The sequence below is a fragment of the Anastrepha ludens genome, chromosome 3 (genome assembly GCF_028408465.1).
Source record: "Anastrepha ludens isolate Willacy chromosome 3, idAnaLude1.1, whole genome shotgun sequence".
Taxonomy (NCBI): domain Eukaryota; kingdom Metazoa; phylum Arthropoda; class Insecta; order Diptera; family Tephritidae; genus Anastrepha; species Anastrepha ludens.
Genome location: NC_071499.1, coordinates 78,413,986 through 78,437,143, shown reverse-complemented (window position 1 = coordinate 78,437,143; position 23,158 = coordinate 78,413,986). Strand labels below are relative to the sequence as shown.

Here is a 23,158-nt window from a genome sequence, read left to right as displayed (position 1 = left end):
TAAAATTTTCCTCATTTTCCATTGTTATTTACTGTTTTATGTTTGTGAGTCAATTCATCATTCTAATCATCGACATTCATTTACTTTTCTTATTATATTTGCGTCTATTCAAATGGTTTTTAAATCAAATATTTATTTGTGCATTTCTTTACTACAAAATATTTAGTATGTGGGTGGTTAGAGAAATTTATTTATTTCATTCTTTCGAGAGTGGTGGGGTAGTTAATATTTCATATTGTGTTTTTTTTTTTTGTTTTAAATCAGTGGGGTAACATCCCTTAGGGAATTGAATTTAGCACAAGTTCATAAATAAAGGCTTTGTTAAGGGAAAGTTTGTAACTTATTTGGACACAAAAATAATAACATCTATTTGCCAAAACTGCTCCAGTTTTCGCAAACGAAATTTTTAACACAAACGACTAGTACAAAAATGAGAGCCACATCGGTAGAAGGTCAGCTCAAAGAGGTAGTATCAGTATACTGCCTTAAATAGATTTAGTTTCTCATGGTTATAATATAATGTTCATCAATCTCGGTCTCATTAGCATATTCGTAATATAATAGAGAAAAACAGAGTTTTACATTTATTTATTGCCAATATTTGAATGCCTTCTCCTTATTTCTTTGCTCCAACTGACGTCAATTACAGTAGAAGCCCGATAAGTGCAATACCGATAACTGCAATTTCGCGGAAAGTACAATTCGATTTTGAGTCCATAGAAAACTCGAAAAGAGCAATAAAAAATTGCAATTTTCCGGAGCAAAAGAATTCTTGTTCGAAGAAATTTTTTACTTAATACGACAATGTATTTGCGTTCATCACGCGCGAAGACACAGCTTTATAGCTATGCACAGTTATGGTTCTCGAAATTATTGCGACCAAAAACACTGTTCTCACGCTTTGTGATTTTTGATTTTTACAAATAACTGTAAAATTGTAGCGCTGATATCATAAAATATGACATCGAATCGTTTGTGACATTCAACACGCGTTAGTTTCAAGCTGGTTCTTGAGAGTAAAACAATCGTTCGATTCTCCAAATGCTTGAAAAAGGCGTTAAAAGTTGATTGCGCAACGATTTGCCAAATAAAAAAACAATCCCTTTCATTAAAAGAAAATGCATACAATTCATTTTCACTTGGAAATAAACGGAAAACTTTGCGGTTTGGCAATCATCCAGAGCTCGAGAAGCGTTTGTACCAGTTTTTCATGAATCAGCGGCGACGAAATGCTCCTGTTTCTAGCTTGATATTGAAAAGCAAAGCATTAAAAATATTTGATGAAATAAAAAAGGATGGAGAACAATTCAATGCAAGTGATGGATGGTTTTCGCGATTCAAGAAACGCTTCGGACTTCGCTATTTGACTGTGACTGGTGAATCATTATCTTGTGATCCAGAAGCCATTGAGCCATTTAAGGAAAAATTGACGGCGAAAATCGCTGAAAAAGGCTATGTAACATCACAAATATATAATGCTGATGAAACGGGGCTCTTTTGGAAACTTTTGCCAAATAAAACCTACGTTTCGAAAGATGAAAAGAGTGCTCCAGGCAACAAAGTTTGAAAAGATGGAATCAGTGTTCTTTTGTGTGCAAATGGTGATGGCAGCCACAAAATAAAACCATTAACGATCGGCAAATCTATGAATCCGCGTTGTTTTAAAAATTTTCATCTACCGGTGAATTATGCTAGCAACAAGACTGCTTGGATGACGCGGGATATTTTCAAAAAGTGGTTCTTTGATAATTTTGTCGAAGAAGTGAAAAAATTCGCCAAAGAAAATGATGTTCCACCCAAAGCATTACTCTTGCTGGATCGAGCCCCATCTCATTCGCCCGAAGAAGAATTACTTTGTGGTGAGATCGAAGTGATGTATTTTCCGGCCAATTGCACAGCGATTTTACAGCCAATGGATCAAGGTGTTATTAACTTGACAAAAATTCAATACAAAACATTGCTAATGGAAACCATAATTAGTGAAAAAGATTCTTCATTACATGAACTATTGAAGAAAATTTATTTGAAAACCGCCGTGATCATGTAGAGCCAAGCATGGGGGAAATTGCTCCCTGAAACGATCGCTAAATGCTGGAAAAGCGTATTGGGTACAAGCCCAACAGTTGATGCGATTATTGAATCTAATCCAGACGATATGCCATTGGATATCGAAATTGTTGGAGGATTACAACGGTTAAATGAGATGGTCGAAAACTATGTGGGTGAAGCAGACACAGATGAAATCCGCAATTGGGTTTTGGAATTAGGAATAGATGAAGGTGATAGTGAAGCCAATGAACCCGAAGATACTACTCAAGAAGAAACAACCGAAAAAGTCCACCATGAATCGATTTTTGGCTGTGTCTATACAATTTTGAAATGGGGTGAACAGAACGATGTACTGTCATTCAATCAGATCGCTTGTTTGCATGATATCCGATCAAAAGCACTTGAAAAGTGTTACGAGAAAACGCAATCGAAAATAACAAAGTTTTTCCAAAAAAAAATAATTGAATTTTGGAGCACACACTCATATGTCCTTCCGCGTTGATCTCTTTGTATTAATTTCAATAAATATGTGTTCATTTTTCTTGAATATCGACCTTTAGAGCTCATTAATTGCATTGAATAGAGTTAAAATATTTTTCCGTAGGTATTCCTCGATCCACCGGAGAAATTCGCAAAAGTGCAATTCTTCGCTAAGTGCAATCATTGCTGAAATTTTCCAATTGTACTTATCGGGCTTCTACTGTATATAAAAAAAAAAACGTCACTTTTCATGCGCTTTCGCTTACGTTTAACTTTTTATTCAGCTGATACGTTCTCTCTGGAGCTGAACATATTCAGATATTTAACAAACTATTTTCTTTTGTCACATGGTGCTGAAATAAAAAAAAAAACAAAATTTCTTTCATTTTGCGATTCAATTACATATTGTATAATTCTGAGGTATACAAAATTAACGAACCATTTTGCTGGTGAAAAGAACAAAATTAATAAAATGGATTTGAGGTTTGCACTTTGAAGTCATGTTCTTTTGTGTGCTATAAAAAGTCACTTCTACAAATGTCGAAACATTTATGCCCCCTGAATCTATGCCTTAATATCCGTTTCGATTTAGATTAGGATAAAAGAGAAAGTAAAGGTGGATACAGAGAACGTAAATGTATAGAGAAATCTCACGGGCTCCGAATAGTGTGAATTGTCAAAAATGAAGTGAAATTGCGAAGATTTTTTCACCTCACCCAACTCGACAGCGGGGAAATTCTTAACAGAGCTGATTACAGTGAATTCTGTATAAGTAGAGTAGAATGGGGTAAGATAGGTATGGGGGCACAATAGGTAGGTGGGGTTTTCGTCGCACTGTTTTTGCAGAGGTCACTCGTCTTATGTGAATTGAATACGTGGTGGGGAACAACGTTCGCGACTGTCATTTCGGCCGTCACCATTGATTAGTTATCCTAGTTCTGGCGTCGTTTAGTTTTTTGTGAGCTTTTCTCCGACATAGCATTTTTTTTATTCTACGGTGCAGTGCATTTAATGTATGTAAATATTTGTCAGGTGAGTTTTATTTTACGTAGAAAATAATGCTGAACACGAATAATGTGTTAGTTTTTTGATATTTTTGTTTTTAAAAAAAATATCGACACTAACATAAAACATGTGCTTGGGGGCACTATAGGTCAGCCGTCTGGGGGCATTATAGGTCACTACTTTTAATTGAATAAAATAAATTTTAATTTTTTTTTATGTGCGAAAAACGCCGAAACGAAGTGAAGAGGACGTAAAAAACGCAATCGCGGCAGTCCGAGATCGCGCTAGTGTTCGATCAGCCTCTAAACAATTTAAAATTCCGTTCGAAACATTACGTGCTCGCGTGATGAATTAAAGAAAAAATCCTAACTTTTATAACATATGCAGTGCTCATACTCTATAAATAAAAGTTAAAACGTTAATTTCCAAGCCATGTACATTGTTCTTTTCCCCTCACATATAGTGACCTATCGTGCCCCCCGATTTTGAAAATATCGATAAAAGTACCTTTGTCTTATTGAATGCAGCTTCCAAAATATTTAGCCAAACATAAGTCAGTATAACCAAAATGTTAGCAGATAAATAACCTTTCAAAATCTTGTTTATTTTTCAAAATCAATGCAAAAACACCGTAGCAAGAGCTCTCCAAAGAAAAATGACCTATCTTACCCCATTCTACTCTACCTACATTAGCTCTGCACAGCTTTTGGCTTCTGTATGAAATCAAATCGCCGGCGGCATTTGTATATGCATTTATTTCTTCCTTTGGCAAACGATTTTTGTACAATTTACGTTTTACATATAAAATATGTGTATATAATTGGGCGCGTACAGCCTTTTTTTGGGCGTTTGGCCGAGCTCCTCCTGACATTTGTGGCGTGCGTCTTGATGTAGTTCCACAAATGGAGGGACCTACAGTTTCAAGCCTACTCCGAACGGCAGAGATTTTTTATGAGGAGCTTTTTCATGGCAGAAATACACTCAGAGGTTTGCCATTGACTGCCGAGAGGCGACCGCTATTAGAAAAATGTTTTTCTTCAGTTTGGTGTTTCGCGGAGATTAGAACCTTCCTTCTCTCTGAATTCCGAACGGTAGTCATGCAACAACCCATTCGGCTACGGCGAAATAATATATATATATACAGAAAATAATATATCTATGCATTTTCTAGATAGTATAAATCTTTGAAATTTAAAATATTATAAATAAAAGAAAACTTCAAAGAAACGTACTTGCATTATGGGACAACTAAGTTCAATTGCATCTTTAATAAATATAGTGTTGCACGCATATGTATGCACTGAAGCAACCATGACCCACCTCACGAGCATCGCCTTGTCACATTTCATGCAGGAATTAGGGAGTAAATACCCGAATGACCGAATCCTGCCTAACAAATGCTAAAACAATTCTCTTTTGCATATGCATGTACATACATGTTTGTATGTGCGTATGCACACTTGATGCCCTAGCCAATGTACCTATATAGTTGTATTCTCAACTTTCACACAGGGCACTCATTTTATTCCTCTAAATGCGTATGTCGTCCAAAGCTTAAATTCTATGCCTGACAAGAGCAAAATGCATTCATAGGCGCAGCCGTAGCGCTCATGATTCTAGTTGCCATGGTACTGAACAGTTTCAAATATTGTACAGCACAACACAAACCAATTCATTGATAAATTCGAGCTCATATTTCTATTAGCAAAGTACTTTCATTCATAAAACTAGCCGCCCATATGCCAATTTTTCTCAACGATGACAAAAATTTACTTCTAAGATTGAAGAAATAAAATCAAAATAGTCAATACTGGAATATTTATTACAGTAATATTTGCCAATTTTTGTTGAATCGTGAATTTTTGGCGTGTCGAATGGTCGCGGCTCCGTATATATGATATATTTGCATCCATACATATATGTATAATATGTAAATAGTTATGTATTCTAAATGCTCGACGACCGCAGCTGTTCGTCTAGTGCGCGCAGGAGCGTAAAGTAAGATGAAGAAGACAGCAACAAGTAGCTTATAAAATAGACTAATACTAAGAGACTACTACGATATTAAGAGAAAATTTCGAAACAATTACTTTATGTTCTCTGATAATAGGAAATAATTAATTAGTATGTTATTTTACGCATGTAGTTCTCCAATTGATAAAAAGTGCACAAAAACATTTGCATATATCTGCAAAGTTACAAACTTACTCTGAAATCAAAATGCGGCTTATCTGGAGGTTACCGTACATATATTCAGCCTTCGGATGAAGCCCAAAGTGCCAAATATAATGAATATTGAAGCTACTGTGAGCTGTACAGCGCTTATGAATGTGCGCTGGATTTCTTGGCAAGTTTTATCGTAACATTTTTTGTTGTGGCAAGTTCACTTACATGCACGCAGTATATATAGATGTGTGATGAGGAAGCATTTTCTATAAAGGATTTTGATTTGGTTGAAGATTCAACCATATATGTATATATACATATATTAATTTTGGATAATTTCCAAAAAACTCAGCCTACAACGTCAACATTCTTTGTTTCTAATCACCAACAAATTCTAATCGACTGCTGCTACATTTACCTAATTCAGTCTATTGCTGCTAACTTTTGGTGAAAAATGTGTCTGTGGTGTTTAGTCTTCGTGGGACGAGTAGCCCTCAAAATTCCATAAGTTCCCGTCAGTGAACTTCTCTATACATTAACGTTCTCTAGTGGCTATGTAGGCGAGGAAAAGGATAAATGTTAAAAATTAAAACAAAGTAATGTAAAGACAGAGGTAAATTTGGAACCAAATTTAAGTATTTTATATAGGTAAGACATGTAGATGGACGCAAACGGAGATAGAAAGGTGGGGTGGAGGTAAGGAAGCAAAGATAGCTCTTGAAAGAGGTATAGAAATAAGCAGCTAAATACATATAAAACTGAAATAGAATGAAAAGTACTAATTGTAATGGGAATTGTTTAATGGACAAATTATCGATCGCTGGTTATACTACTTATTACTAATTCGAATAAATTTTGTGCCAAAACTATAACACAGCCTTTATTTTACTCGTTTCAAATCATTTTTAGTCTTTTTCCATCCCATAGGGAATTATACGCGTAGTTTAGCGATATGACCACTTAAAATTTTATCATTCATATCAAACGCTACTCGAAAATTTCATCAACTTAACTGTAAGTTTACAATGCTTACACCACTCCCCCCGAAATTGGCTTTAATCAGCTCTGTGGCGTTTTTCTGCGTATCTGTATCTTCCGACTCAAAATTTCAATCCTCCAATTCATTCTTGTAATGTTGATGAAAAGTCGAGCGCGTTCATGTTTAGTAGAGCAAGTAGTTAGCGATAACTTTAGTGAATAGGATTTCATTTCAATATTGATAACATGATTAATAATCTTTTGATATATTTACATTTATATATTGTACAAATACTAAATAACGATTACGAAACCGAAAACGATATATCAACGACCAAATTAATTACAATTATTGAAAATGCATTGAATGCCAAAAAAACAAACAAAACAAATAAAAAAAAAAATATCGAAATAAATAATGAAATGCCAAAAACGTTAAATGAAAAACAAAATCGCTAAATGTGCGTAATTGAAAGGTTTTTGGGAATATAAAATATGATCCGGATACACAACTCAACCGTCACAATAATTTTCAATCATTCTCCGGTGGAATCATGCTGCTCTTTCGGTAAACAAAAACAATGTTGACTTAAAACAAGTATTGCCAAACAAAGTAATTATTTATTACAAGTAATATTTTTCTTAACAAGTAAAATTTACTTACAAATTCGTACATAACATATACTCGTATAATTAATAATATACATTATACTATATTTGCATATAAGTACATATGATATTCGTATATTTGTTGGCGTTGCTCTTTTGAATAGTGTTGGCGTTGTTTTTGAACGAAATAAGAAAAACAAAAACCTAAACAGTATTATGTATTGCATATGTACCTAACAAACCTATCCAACGAATTTGAAGAATTCTCACCTACATACATGCATACAAATAATTTTTTGTAAAAATCAATTTTCTTTGGGGGTTAGCTTGAAATTTACAGTAGTTAGTACACAAATACAAATATATATACATATATTATAAATATATAAATATATTTCTAATGAATAGAGTTCATTTTTCGTTGCTAATTATCGAGTTGTGTTTGAGGAATGTAATTAAATTAAACTTTTGTATATCATTTTGAATTTATTCAAAGAGTTTTTTTGAAACAGTTCTGCTTATACCTTATGTACATACATATATGATATAGATTTGGAAGACTTACCACCACTACCACCACCATGTAAGGTATAATACTTATGTATGTAAATGATTTCTCAATTCAATAAACACACACAAGAAAATTTCAATTTCAAATCTACTCGTCTACACCGAAACAAATACTATGTACTTAAATGTGTTGGAAGTATTTATAATTACATATAGTATTTCCAGAACAAAACCAAAGCGATACAACCATTTCTAACACTTAATGCTAAAACATAAATAAATGAAAGTAAATTAATATAGAAAAATAAATATAAAAACAATTATCACCAGTTCTTGAGGCATTCAATGAAGGTATTTCACTACTTGAAGTTATCTCTCTCTCTCTCACACACATACACACAACCCCCATTCCAAATGTTACCCCTTAAATTGTTTGTAAAAGTTTAAATTACTTTCAAACTTACACAAATGCTAAAATCACAATGAATATTTGTAGTAGGTGTTGAAATTAAATGCTGTTTGACTTTTTCTCACAGGGGCTGTGTCACGAACGTAAACACACTTTGTGCTTACTGTACTCACATCCTCCACTTTTCACCCGATTTTCAGTTGATATAATTCCACCCCCACCAAAAAAAAAATAAAAAATAAGTACTAATTGTGAGCAGTTTTGTAGTTTGATTCAGTAGAAGGCTTTGAATATTTTCTTAATTCTTTTGTTACTCGTACAAAGTATCGACCGACATACAAAAACACGTACATTTAAAACAATTTCCATAACAAACCAATTGTATTTGTTCTAGAATTTATTTGTTTAAGAAAAAAGTTAAAAAAGTATACTTCAAATTAGAGATGATTCGAATATTTGTGTGTTTTTTCTTTATTTCCATTGTTTATTACGTAATTCTTGTTTTTTCTTAGTTTTATCATAATTTTCCAGCATTCGTTCGTACCACCACCAAGTATTCTTTTCTTTTTTCTACAAAAAAACAAAAAAAAAAAAAATGATAAAAATTAAAAACAAAATCAATAGTAGAACAAAAACTGATTTTTAATTAAAACTAAATCACATTCGCTACATGCATAGGTGTTTGGGAATATCAAACTAGATACAATGGAAAATACCATTACTAGGCACAACAACTTCCAATCATTTATACAAGGCGTCATGTTGCTATTCAGGTATGTAAATCTAGTTTCACTGGACTCTTTCTTTTCTAAACGTTTTACCGATAAAAAATTATAATGAACAATATAAACAAAACAAAATTTTAATAATCTTATGCGATTCTTAGCGCCTCTAGAAAATTTCTAGCAACACTATATACTTTCAGATATATATGAAATTTAGCGTGAAATTATAAAAAGTGAACGTTTCCTAATTAAAAAAATATAAAAAACAGTTAGCTATAGATAGGAGAATACTACATAATCTCACAGGATTAATCCAAATATATTTTACCCACATATCATATACTCGTATGTATGTTCCTACATCTAAGGCATTTAGTGAGCGGACAAAATCCCAAAGTATTTATAAAAGTGAAGTATAAGTACGGCTGACGATTTTAAAATAAATAATGCAAACAAAAATTAAAATCATAAAATTAAGGAAGTAAAATAATTGGAAAACATAAAACCTAACTAGATACATTTTTTTTAACGAGAAGCCTAATGTAAGGCAAAGAAAAAACAAGGCCATAGAATATTAATTAAATTAATGTTATATAACACAGCGCAACTAAATGAAAAAAAAGAAACAATAACTGTCGTCTGGTAGTAAACTTGGCACGTATTTTAATAAATATTTGTAGCAGTAGTTTTTTTCATTTTATGGCACCTCAAAATTTTAAGTACTTATTTTATTTGAAATTCTGAAGTATTGTGGCAAAAAACAAATCAAATCATGCAAAACTAATTTAAATATAAAAAAAGTTTAATAAAAACAAAACCCATATTTTCAATGTAATTTTTTATTATTTCATAAAATAAATATAGTATTTATTTTGCAATATGCTTTTAAAATTACTGATTACGAAGAAGAAAAAATATTATATACAGTAGATTATGTTTTTATGCGGTATATCGTATACGTTCCGCAAGAAACAGCATAAAAAAGCTACCAGTTCTATAGTAAAACTATAGATACGTTTCAAAAGTGCTAAGAACCGCATAAATCTGAAATAATGTAATAAAATCGCATAAAAAGGGTACTATTCCCATAATTATAACTATAGGTACGTTCCATAGACCGCATGAATCTGAAATAATTAAATAAAATCGCATACACAAAAAATTGTATTTTTGAAAATTATAATATATCTTTATTTAAGAAACGTCAGAAACGAAAAATAAATTTACATCGTCAGAAGTAGAATCAGACAATACCCGCATGTTGCGCCTTCGTTTAGGATTTGACGCAAAATCACTTTCGTCACTTGAGGAAATGTACACGTCTGATCTAGATGGTGATGCAGGCAGTTCCATACTTGTAGGGTTAGCATTTCTGATGTAATCTGTGATGAGTTTTTGCTTAGCTGGTTTAGAATCTTGTTTATACAATTCCCGATAATGCATTTTTTAATTTTATTAAAAACCGCACTATTTCAAAACCGCATAAAAACAGAATCTACTGTATATGAATTAAAATACGTAATAGTATTTGGTGAATCGTGAAGCTTTTTTCACGATTTTAAAATATTTAAACACCCGCTTGTAAATTTACGATGTCCTTTATTTGACAGCTGTCAATGAAATAATCTTATTGCTGAAAAGAAAAATATGCATAAGCTTAGCCACTTATGATTTACTTTAAATGTCCTGCTATTTCACCCTTTACAATTTTAAGGTCACCTATCGTGTGATTTTCTGAAATAGCAGGTAACAATGCAATGAGTGAAAAGAGTACAAAAAAATAGTACTTAGTTATTAGGCAGCAGCTATGCATAAAGGAAAGTGCGAATATAGTAGGACTAAGTAAACGAGAGCTCCAACGACGGCAATAGTGATGTTAGCGACGAAAACAACAACTGCAGTGATGAGAGAGCGTGAATGCAAATTCGCCAATTGCGACGTCAAATTGAAAGTACAGGAGCGGCAAGAAAGATTTAATGAGTACTAATTTATCCTTTGACAAAGCGAAATCGTTATATGTATGTATATATGTATAAAGGGTGGTTAAGTTTCAAGGGCTGATGTTGATTTTAAATAAAATACAATTTTTTCAAGAAATTATTGTCATATCTCTTCATTAGGATAATATTGGTATGGCTCTATTACGTGTGGAACAAAATATCGGCCAAATGGTCTCGGCGGCACACCTCCATCCGACGGTCCAAATTTTCGATGACGCTGAGGCATAATTGAGGTTCTATGCCGTTAATGTGCCGAATTATCTCATCCCTGAGCTCTTGAATAGCCAATAGCCAATAACCCCAAAGAAAGAAGTCCAACGGTGTCAAATCACATGATCTTGGCGGCCAATTGACATCGCCGCCACGTGAGATTATTCGGCCATCAAATTTTTCGCGCAAAAGAGCTATTGTTTCGTTAGCTGTGTGACAAGGGGCACCGTCTTGTTGAAACCACATATCGTCCACATCCAAATCTTCCAATTCGGGCCATAAAAAGTTCGTTATCATCTCACGATAGCGAACACTATTTATTTTGGATAAAATAAGGCCCAATGATGCCGCCGGACGATAAACCGCGCCAAACACCCACTCTTTGTGGATGCATTGGTTTTTCGGCAATCACTCTTGGATTATCATTCGCCCAATTGCGGCAACTCTGCTTATTGACGAATCTACTGAGGTGAAAAAAGTGCGCGATATGCATTTTGATTTGAACGCCCGTTTTCATAATAAGCCTGAATAACTTTAACGTGTTGCTCGATTGTGTGTATTTCTATGGTTCAAATTGAGTTAGTCTGAAATTGAAAAATGTTAAATGAAGTGCAGAAAAAAACTTGACGCTAAGGTGTGGTTCATATTAAACATCGGCCTTTAAAATTTAATCTCCCTTTATAACTGGGTGTTTGACCGAGCTCCTCCTACTCCTCCTCCTATTTGTGGCATGCGTCTTGATGTTTTCCCATAAATGGAGGGGCCTACAGTTTCGGCAGATATTTTTATGAGGAGCTTTTTCATGGCAGAAATACACTCGGAGGTTAGCCATTCCCTGCCGAGGGGCGACCGCTATTAGAAAAATCTTTTTCTTCATTTTGGTGTTTCACCGAGATTCGAACCTACGTTCTCTCTGTGAAAAAATCCTTACTTATTAGAAATATAAGCAACATTTCAAAGTAATATTTTTAAATATAGGTATATTTGAAATAGTTTTGGATGATTTCAGACATGGGTTTTGCCATCATATTTTAGAATTTTTTATAAAATACCAACTGTAAATTTTGAGGTATCACAAAATAAAAAAAATCATAATACAAATATGTATTTGTGAATAACGTCTCTTTTTATTTTCGTTAATATATCAGAAAATTAATATGAGACGCGAGGGCTTAAATTTTTGAAGTGAAACTTCTTTAGGCGCGTCGGGGGCCCCAAGGCAGATTGAAAATAGGCGAGTGAAACGGTAAGTTCGGAGCGTTACCGAAATCCGTCAAATGGGCGGGGCCAAGGAGCAGCAGCTCCTTCCCACTCTCGCCTATTCGCTCTCTCTCATTAATTTGTATATGCATGTTATGTTCCGCAATTATCTCTTTTATATACAAGTAAATAGCGTGTGGAGACTATAATAGAGGATTTTCGCTTTAAAAATTAGTTTGATACTGGTATTTGAACAAATTTCTATTGAAGAATACTTAGTTACACAACGAAATACTTCGTCTGGCCTTCTTCTTCTAGAAGATAAACCAGTGCAAAAATTCAAACGTCTCTAGCACACCCTGTAGCGAATAATTTCGAAATAATATGAACTGAAATGTATATAGCACACAAGTAAGCATTGAAGTAGACTGACGACATGCAGGCAACCGACAATCGACAACCGACAACGGGTATAAAGCGCCGATTGAATGTGTGTAAGCGGGAAAGCAATAAGAAACTGCTGTGAAGTAAATAGATGGTAGGTATGGAGGAGACGAAGCGATACAATGAGTGCGTTTGCCAAACGAGTGACGATAGTTGAAGTAGAAGGTTGTAAAATGACATTTCAACCGTTTCGGTGATCAAAGCAAATTGATTAACGCGCCAAAAGTAGGCAAAAAATACCATTGGAAGTGGAAAGAAATGTAAGCGTCAAGTGCAACACTGCACCCAAGTGTCAAATTTGAAGCTAATAAGGACAAAAAAAATAAATAGTACAAATTTATGTGGAGTGATATAGAAAAAAAAAATGAAAACCTGAATTTAACACTAGAGAGGGGGGAGAGATCTAAACCGGGGCTCCCATGCATGGAACAACCAACTTAGAAGTTTCACTTCTACCGTGCGTGAGTCTGACAGACCCTAGTTTTTTTTTATTCTGTTGTACTGTGTAATTGCAGAAAATTAGGTGTTGTATGCATGTGCTATCACACCTATTGTATATAAAGTAGGCATACCGTAAGTATAGTTTTCCGAAGATTCATAAGTCTTGTCATTCGAGAAGGCAATGCAAATAATTGAGAGATATCAAGCCAACTATGAACTAAATAGACCTACTACAAAGTCAAGTACAATGCATGTGATGATGAAAAATAGATGTTTTCGGGAATCCTAAACAAACAAACTCTAAAAATTTTTCACATCGATAGTACATCAGAATTGGTGATCAGTGCGTTGATATCTGCTTCAAAACCCAGCTGAAAAATCAGAAGAGGCCACGCTTCTTGGTGACTATATGTTATGTGCATCATCACAGATAGCAAATAGTGACAAGGTACCATAGTGATAAAGGCACTTATCTGAGAAGCACGTTCGACGAACATAGCGAAGTTAGGAAAAATTGTTTGAAAATAAATATTTTTTTTATCAATTCATTCAAATATTTCCTGAGAAAAATATATAACCCGCAATGACTATTACTTTGAATGAAACACTAATTTTTTCTACAGTTTGCACTGTCCGGTCCTTGGAGGCACTCGTCAGGCAATATACATATGTATGCATTAATATCAGTTAGTCGGCCTAAAAGTAGTTTAACGACAAGCAATCATATCATGTTAAGAAAAAGAGGTGTCTCAGTCGCTTAGCAGATTCCCTGATTTCCAGTGTTAAAATCGCCAGATTGGCGGCGCTTACAAAAAAACGAAAACAAAATAATGGTTAGACCCTATGTACTTATTCTCTGCTTACCAAATATGATGTTTAATATTATAAGATTTATACAATGAAAAAGAAAGTAAATTCAGGAAATGATAGTGATTCTTGAATAAAGAAAAAAATTAAATCATTATTATTTTTGAGGTGAAACAAAAATTATGAGTTCATAGGAAAAATACAATTATACATTTCTTCATTATTTCTGAGTGAAAAAAATTAAGAAAATGCATCATTATTCTTGGATACAAAAAGAAAACATTATTCTTGAACGAGTAATCGAATCATGAGCGGAAATAAAAACAGAAAAATAGTAAGACTGATCGATAAGAATTTAATTTTTTGTTTGCTGTCACCCACAGATTTTTTGTTACAGCTATATATATATATAATATATAATTGGCACGTACACCCTTTTCGGGTGTTTGGCCGAGCTCCTCTTCCTATTTGTGGTGTGCGTCTTGATGTTGTTCCACAAATAGAGGACCTACAGTTTCAAGCCGACTCCGAACGGCAGATATTTTTGAAATACACTCGGAGGTTTGCCATTGCCTGCCGAGGGGCGACCGCTATTAGAAAAATGTTTTTGTTCATTTTGGTTTCACCGAGATTCGAACCAACGTTCTCTCTGTGAATTCCGAGTGGTAATCACGCACCAACCCATTCGGCTACGGCGGCCGCTACTGTAATTTTCACTAATATTACTCTACGTAGCCGTTGTGAGTTCATACGCTAATCGCTTTCAGTTTCTCGAAATGCAAGTGAGTATCAGTTATATGAACTGACTTTCAAAAGTCCGCACAGAAATTTCATTGAACTGGTGAAAAGGCGTCATCTTGATTATTTTGGTTTCCCTGTAGCAGGATAAAGATTGGGAACACCAGTTGGACAAAAGGAATGCGACATATGGCTTTTAGGAAACAAATGACTTGGGCAGAGCTTGTAGACCACGTATCTGATTGCTATTTTTGCTTGACTTATATAGATAGAATGAATATGGCGTCAAAACGCGAAATATGCAAATGGATATTCTGCAACACGACCCTCCTCACAGTGCTGATTTACTTATATCTGGACTTCCAAATAAGACAAATGTCGCAGCAAATTAAGTTATCGATCTACCTTCAAGTGGTGAAATTCAAGATGAAACTCGAGATCAAGATTGAGAGATATTTTACGGGCGTTTGTTAGGACTATTATAATTATTATTTCCAGGGAATTTTACATTGCAACCTGAAAGATCTATTGCGTCCCCTTCATGGATTTAGAGTATTTCTCTTAGTCCAACTTCTTCAATAAATTCTAGTATTTCTTCTATTTTATTGAGTTTGGTTACCTGTTTACCCAGGTGTTTGCGCCGCTTATGCATCAGCACCAGGTAAGGTTCGTTCTAGCAGAACCTGCATGTTTTATTGAAGTATATTACCTGGCTATTAAGATTAAATTTATAATACGCTGTTAGAATTTCTGTGATAATTCTAAAATTATTTCTATTGATTCTGATCACAAAACCGAGTTAGGCTAAAGCTGCTATCTTTGATTTTAATAGCGATAAACGAGGTAGATTTTCAGAGTGTGATCTTCTTTGTCTTTCCTCTATTTCTTGAATAAGAGTACAGAAGTTACACCTTTCAGGGCCACAAAATGGGTCTGAGCCTTTAAATGGGAGGCTAATTTATTTCCGATTTCATTCCCAGTATTCCTAAGTATCCTGGAATCCATAGATCAGGTACCCGGTTGTTCTGGCCTGAGATAGTCAGCTTATCAATACATTCTAGCCCCATTTTTGATGTAACCTGGAAAGAGTTAAGTGCTTGGATTGCTGCCTGGCTATCAGTGAGGATAGCTAGGTTTCCGCTGTTATAATTGCGTTCAAGGTTAAAATGAGCGCATCTTTCTATTGTGTAGACTTCCGCTCGAGATATACTTGTATTCTTGCCTACCACTTTCGAGTATATTTTCCCAGGTTCGTGGACATTTGTCCCTCATTGAGGGATCCGTGCGTGTACCATGTTATAATACTCTAGTTTATCTTGTTGGTTTTAGGTAACCCTTCGAAGTCATTTTATTGTTCAGCTCAGTCTTGACGCGTTTGACAAAAGTGAACATCGGCGGCATCATGTTGCATGGCATAGAGATCTCGGGGGCTAATTCGGCAAGAATATTTAAATTCCAGCGATTTTGATAAACGCCTGAGCCAGTGATAGTGTTGATTGTTCATGGATAGCTCTTCTCGCTTGGGATTGGATATGAATGTAAAGAGGTGTGAGTCCTGGAAGAACATTCAATTGATGTCGTGGGTCATGTAGGCATAGCTACTGTTATGCGAACACACGCAAGTCTTTATAACCTGGTTAATGTATTTATTGCCAATTGCTTCGTCGTGCGATTCTGTCTCATTGGAAACAATGGGTTTGACTATAGCCACGGCGATCTATCACAGTATTTTTAGTTTGTTTTTGCAATCGATTTACACGTTATGAATACTCTAATAGCCTCTCTCGCCATCTCTTCTCTATATGCCTCTCACAGTAATTTTTAGTCAAATGTTAGACCCCTAGAATTTTACTTTCCTTTGCATTTTCAACTCAGTTCCATGTAAACGAATTGGTTAAAGATGTTTGTGTTTGTATTACTTTGCGAATGCTACGATGGTTGTCTTTAATACTTTAATACCCTATCTTCTAGTTAGTTTTAATCCTAATTGAATTCTGTTACTTAGGGTCTCATCGAATTTCCTTCTATATCTTATAACTATGTCGTCAGCATAACCTTGAAATGGTAAGCAGTTGCTATGTAATTCGATCAAGAGTTAGTCTACTACTAAGCTCCAAAATAGTGGTCATAGTACACCGCTTTGCGAGCACCATCTGGATCTCTACCTTGTCCAATCCCAGACCAACATCAAGACAAGAACTCCAGAAAATTATGATGTTTAATTTTAAAAAATATTAATATTTGCAAGTTATAATTAAAATAAAGTCTTAGGTTTCTTTATAAAATATAAAGTTCCTGTCACAAAAAAATATGTGTTCCAAGTTTCTCACTTTGCTGATTTCCCTAAATATGTTAAGATAGAGATGTTTTAATAGTAACCAACCCAGATTTATATAAAACGGATCTGTAATCTGACGAAAGTAATAGGTCTTTAAATAACGTATTTGTTGGCAAAGGAAATATATATATATACGAGTCAAATATTAACAAAGCTATTTTGCATTACTTTGGGATTTTGTCCAACAATTTTTATTATAATTCAAATTTGTGCTCTTCATCTTTTTTCTTTATGTCCATATAAAATAGTTTATAATGTATGAATTTTTCTTTTTGAAAAAAAAAACACACACACTTATTTCACATTCTATATATCTCTACACGTGCTCATTTAGAAATGTTATTATTTTAAAAAGTTTTCTTGTGCTTGCAATTTTTCAAGAATTTAATCCTACAGTTCCCAGTTAATAGTTTTTAGTGCACTAGTGTTTGTTAAATATACTCAATAAATATCAAATATGCCTAAAGTAATATCACACGGTATACACAGCTACGAAAAGTTAAACAAATAGTAATTCAAATATGAGAAATTGTTTTTTTTTTTCGAAAACAAACAGAACAAATTTGTATGCATACATTATACTGGTGTACATATGTATTTGTATGAATGATATTGAAACAGTTGTTTTATGACGATAAGTAAGTCAAAGAATATTTAGGGCTTTTAGTTTAGTTAAAAAATGTAGCAGGAAGTGAAAAAATTGTAGGCTTCATAAAATCAGGTATTTATTTAGATGTTTTGAAAGAATTATTTTTTTTCAAACACCTTAGTTTTACTCAAACGCACCGAAAGAGGGAAGACATGATTATAAGAGGTATTTCTAGGCTAACTTCCCCAACAGTTGGTGTTGTAGCTCTTCGTATTGCCCTCAAAATTGAGCCCAAGAAGAATGTGCATTGCATATATATTAGACATTTTAGAAGTGTCAACGACTACTTTTTATTAAATTAACTCGCATTTTATTATTCCAAAATCCAATGGGATATGGAAATATATACTCGACTTTTTTGAAATATTCTAAGTTCGAAAATTTGAGAAAAACTTCTTCAATTTTTTTAAATTTGCGATAAGTTTGAACATTAGATTTATATGATTTTTGTAGGAAAATGAACTATATTTTCATAATTCAAATAGTCAAAATTTCTCAATAAGACGCGCAGTTATTGAACATACTGTATTTGACATCAACTTTTTTGCAATATTATAGTCAAACTTATTTATAATTTAGGTTAGATTTCAGAGCCTACAGCTCTTCACGAGGTGTAGGAAGACACACTTAAGCCAAACGCCCAATTATAATGCAACGTGAGAGCCCAGCGTCCCTTAACTTTTTTGATATGAAACGCTGGCAATACCAATACTTGATTAGATCAAGATGCCGCGTTTTTACCTCCGTGGGATAGCGGCAGAGATAATGTTCAACATTTTTTTATCTCGCACTCTTTTCTACGTGGAAATCCATTACTCTTCCGTGTGTTCCCATGATTCAGTGATAGCACTCATCACTGCAAGTAAAGGACAACGAGATTAGTGCTTTAGATCTTATTTCTCCGCACCTAGGCTTGATATGTCTAATCACCCGACACGTGAATTCCCAGAAATACATATCTGCTTTTTGTCTGTTCAATAACTGCCGATGTATGCCGGAGTTTAAAGAAAAACAGAAAAACATCCACGTTATAAGCAGACTTTATTGATACAACTTGGCGGAGTTCCTTGTGAGTTTATCTATGGCGCGTCTCCAAAGAATGCCCTTGCACTTTCAAAGGGCTTCTAAATAAATTCAACAACCACCCGTGAGGCTCTGCTATTGCATTGCAAAGTTTTAGTTCAAATCTGACTGTCAGATTATTTTCTGAAACTCTACGTTGAGAAAATAGCACCACGAAGTGAAAAAAACGCCTCAATCATTGCTGTTAACTTTAGCTAATGGGTGCTACAAAGAGCCGTAGATTAAGTTTCAGTGAGAGCTCGTTTGAATAAGTACCTCTGCCAACTTATAGTCTACTCATAGAATCATCGTTGAAGATGGTCGTAAGCAATGGCCGCGTGACAAAGTACATACTTAATTATTTCAACATAAATATGTCAGTGCTGGACTAGGTTAGGTTAGGTTAGGTTTGGCAGCCGCATCGCACATAGAGACGACGATGCCACTTAGACCACGAAATGGGTCCGTTGTGAACCGCGGGGGCTGAACTACATTTCCCTCTCCATATTAAACCATCCTGAGCTTTTGACAAAGCGTAAAAGGTTGTTGATTCCTAAAATGTATAGATTATCTATATTCGTTAAGAAGTAGGATTTTAAAAACCGGTTCCTGCTTCTGGCTAGAACTGGGCATGTGCAAAAAAGGTATTGAATTGTTTCCAACTCCTCCTCATTTCTGCAGCTAGGACAGAAATCATGCGTGTAATCGCCTAATCTCTTTGCATGATTTCCTATGAGACAATGTCCTGTGAGGGCCCCTACTAAGGTCCTGATTTGAAGTCTATTCAGTTTTATAATTCTCTTGGACAGATGTAAATTTAGCCTTGGCCATGTTTGCCTAGCAATTTCACAGGTGTTAACGCTAATCCATCTCTGATTTGTGGACCTGATTAATGCGTCCTTAATGAGAAGCTTACAAGTTGCGAGAGGTATCTCCATAAAATTACTTATGTCTGGCAAACAGGTACCTTCTCTTGCAAGTTGGTCTGCCCTACAGTTCCCTGGTATATCTCTGTGGCCTGGAACCCAGCACCAGATTATACGATATTGTTTGGCCATCTCATTTAGAGATAGAATGCAGATATCCGTTGATGATATTATATTCTGTTTATCTTTAGCCATTTTAAGGCTTCATGAATAGCGTTTATTTCCGCTTGAAAAACACTACAGTGATTCGGTAGTTTAAAGGATTCAGTGCTGGACTAAGCAGAAGTAGAATATCTTATTCAAAAATGTTCTCAAAAATGATGCATAAAGTTCTGATTATAAAAAGTTCGATAGGTTATTTTTTTTGGTTTTTTACTTGCGCTAACAATACGACCTTACCCACTTAACACGTGACCTCATGATTTCCTCTTATATGCTATAAACCCCTCTATTTTTTTTATAAAAATATAGTTCGTAGTGCAACAAAAACCATATAACGCAAAGTTTCGGTTTATTAAATGTAATATTTCTTTAAAAAAATATAAACTAACAGACAAAAATTGTTATAAAACAACAAATGCAGGTAGAGGAAAAAAACTTGATTTGAAGAGCTACAAAATTAGTGTAACAAGTTTACAAACTACTACAAATAAAGGGTTTTCTAATAAGGACGGTTTCATATTGGTGTGAAAATAAAACAGTGTGCGTGAGGTACAAGGTGGCGCAAGATTCATAATTTTTCAAATGATGTCGTACGCCAATCATATGATATTTAACGCTCGTGAACTAGACAGCAGCAGTATACAAACAGAAAAGCGATGAAGCGCGTAAAGATCAAAATAAATATTTCCATTGCTTAAAATAATATATTTTTATTTACTGAAAAAGTTATTCAAAAACAAAATTGGATGATTAATTTTGAGCCAGTTTATATTAAATATTGTTTTTCTTCGGCAATTATTTTAAAGGCCCATGTGTACCATTAGGTATGGAATACGATAGTGTTAAAATGACCGCCGTAACTTCATATGGTGCCACAGCCCATTAACGTTGGGCCGTTGCTAATGGAATTCCCTTTATAAAATTCATAATTAGAAAAACAAAAAATATTTACCTGATTTTATATGGCACTTTGACAGCTAGTTCTCATGATCTCATGCTATATTTAATATTTGTACTTTTGCAGTAGTTTAAACGGTACAACAAATTTATTAGCTCAATCCCCTATCCCAGCTGTGTATTTTCCTACACCAGTTGCAACTATAGATTTGTAATTATTATAATTAGCAACGTTGTTTTAAAACATTATTAAATAAGTAGATACACACAAACACATATTCTTATATCCAACGAGTAAACTGTATTAACTAGAAGCAAAAACAAAAAAAAAAAAACAACAAAAAGAGTGCCTTCTACTCGTATACATAGTTCATGTATTATTAGCAAAATAAAATTAAATAGATTATATACATACATACTCGTACATATTTACATAGTATACCATATACATACATACATATGTAGTATAAAATTCGATACCATGTAGGATACTAACATTTTGCGAAAAATCTTTATAGATGTGCAACTGGCGAGGCGTGGCCGAACATTATGCTGGCGTGCCTTAAGGGGAGGCCATGCGATGAAGAAGCCGACAAGGGCAACGAAACATGCGGTTCTACACTGGCATATGCATATTTTGTATCGTTTATATTCTTTTGCTCATTTCTCATGTTGAATTTATTCGTTGCCGTTATTATGGATAATTTCGATTATCTGACAAGAGACTCCAGTATATTGGGTGCCCATCATTTGGACGAGTTTGTTCGGATATGGGCCGAATATGATCCAAATGCGACGTAATTATCAATTTAATATATATTAAAAATAATTTTTATTACATTTTTCTGTACAGTTCACGATTCAACTTCACAAAAAAAAAACAAAAAAAATTTAAGCAAAATCACACTTGTTCGTTTGTGCATCTACATGTTTAGTCATTTTTTATGTCTGTGTGTTTCTTAATGTTGGAATCAATTAATCACTTTATTTGTGTTTTGTAAGTAAATTATTTTTATTGATCTGGTAACAACACTTGGTTTTCATTTCTTCAATTTTAAAGTGTTGGCATTACTGTAGGTTTTTATGTTATAAAAGTTGTATATTTAATTCATTTTCAATAATTTAGTCTTATATCCAACACGTTAAAGTTAGCCTATGTACCTATATACATATGTATGTGTAGTAACATAATGCAAGCTTACTAAAATACCTGGGGAGTCTAAAGAAACTCAAACTCTTGATTAACAATATTTCTTATTACTACAGGACGACTGAATATAATTTTTAGAGGCAGAAGCCATACCGAACCGAGTTCTGGCCAATTTTATCGAATTTCTGCCAGAGAGTACCAAATTTAGATAAATAATATTTTGTTTGCCTGTTAGGTACTATCCATTATTAATATAACTGGCCCATAATGCACTGCGTCCTTAAATTTGGTCTACTGTGCAGGACGAAAAGCCCATAATTAGATGCTTTTGATGAATTTGATTACTTTCACCGGCTTTTTGTTTCATATCAATAATGGATTTTGAGCAGCACCACCTGGATGAGAGAGCGCTGTACATTTGCAGAAAATATGTCCTGGCCTTTCATTATTCAGTTCACAAAAACAGCAGACGCTTGTTTAATTCTTCTTCTTCTTCTTGATTGGCGCGAAAACCGCTTACGCGATTTTGGCCGAGTTTAACAAAGCGCGGCAATCGTTTCTTTCTCATGCTAACCAGCGCCAGTTGGATACTCCAAGTGACGCCAAGTCTTTCTCCAACTGATCTTTCCAATGCAGAGGAGGCCGTTCTCTTCCTCTGCTACCACTAACTTATACCTCATCGAATTCTTTCAGGGCCGGAGCGTTTGCATCCATTTGAGGAACAGGACCTAACGAATTGTAATTTTCTAAAATAAAATCGAATACTACAATGTCCCGTATAAAAACCAGTGAGTTTTCACCCGCCCAATCTATCCACGTTTAGAAGCCTATTTGATGCTCTTCCGGAGGAAAGCACAAACTGTTTAGCCTACCCTGCCCTGGACTTTCCATCAGGTGTCGTGGAAATTTACTATCTTCTCATTCTTTGATAAATTAATCTGTGTGGACATTGGTGAGCGCCCAAAAAGTTCTGGTCCATCGAATATTAAAGTAGTGCTTAATTTCACTAGGCAGTCCACCTATTCATTACCATTACAATTTCGTAGCTTTGTACCCAGCCCAGGGTTGTTTACTGACACATTATTGAGGAGAGTTAAGTATTCTGCACCGGGTTTGGCAATTATTGTGCGAGAATGCAATATACATATAGCTGCCTTCGAAGTTGCGTCCCTTCGAAAGCATTCCCTACCATAGATTCCCGCT

The 23,158-nt window shown here is 34.4% G+C and overlaps 1 protein-coding gene across 16 annotated transcripts in view; it reads left to right on the top strand.

Moving 5' to 3' along the window:
- Window positions 1-23,158, top strand: part of LOC128858243 (voltage-dependent calcium channel type A subunit alpha-1) — a 273,728-nt gene that overhangs the window by 185,690 nt on the left and 64,880 nt on the right. For 14 of the 16 annotated variants that reach the window (XM_054094347.1, XM_054094344.1, XM_054094345.1 and 11 more), the window contains 2 exons: window positions 7,155-7,246; window positions 21,324-21,602. In XM_054094347.1, the coding sequence (XP_053950322.1) occupies window positions 7,155-7,246; window positions 21,324-21,602 (371 nt within the window). Of the gene's footprint in view, window positions 1-7,154; window positions 7,247-8,884; window positions 8,980-21,323; window positions 21,603-23,158 lie in introns of all 16 variants that reach the window. The other 2 variants (XM_054094356.1, XM_054094357.1) reach the window with 1 other exon arrangement.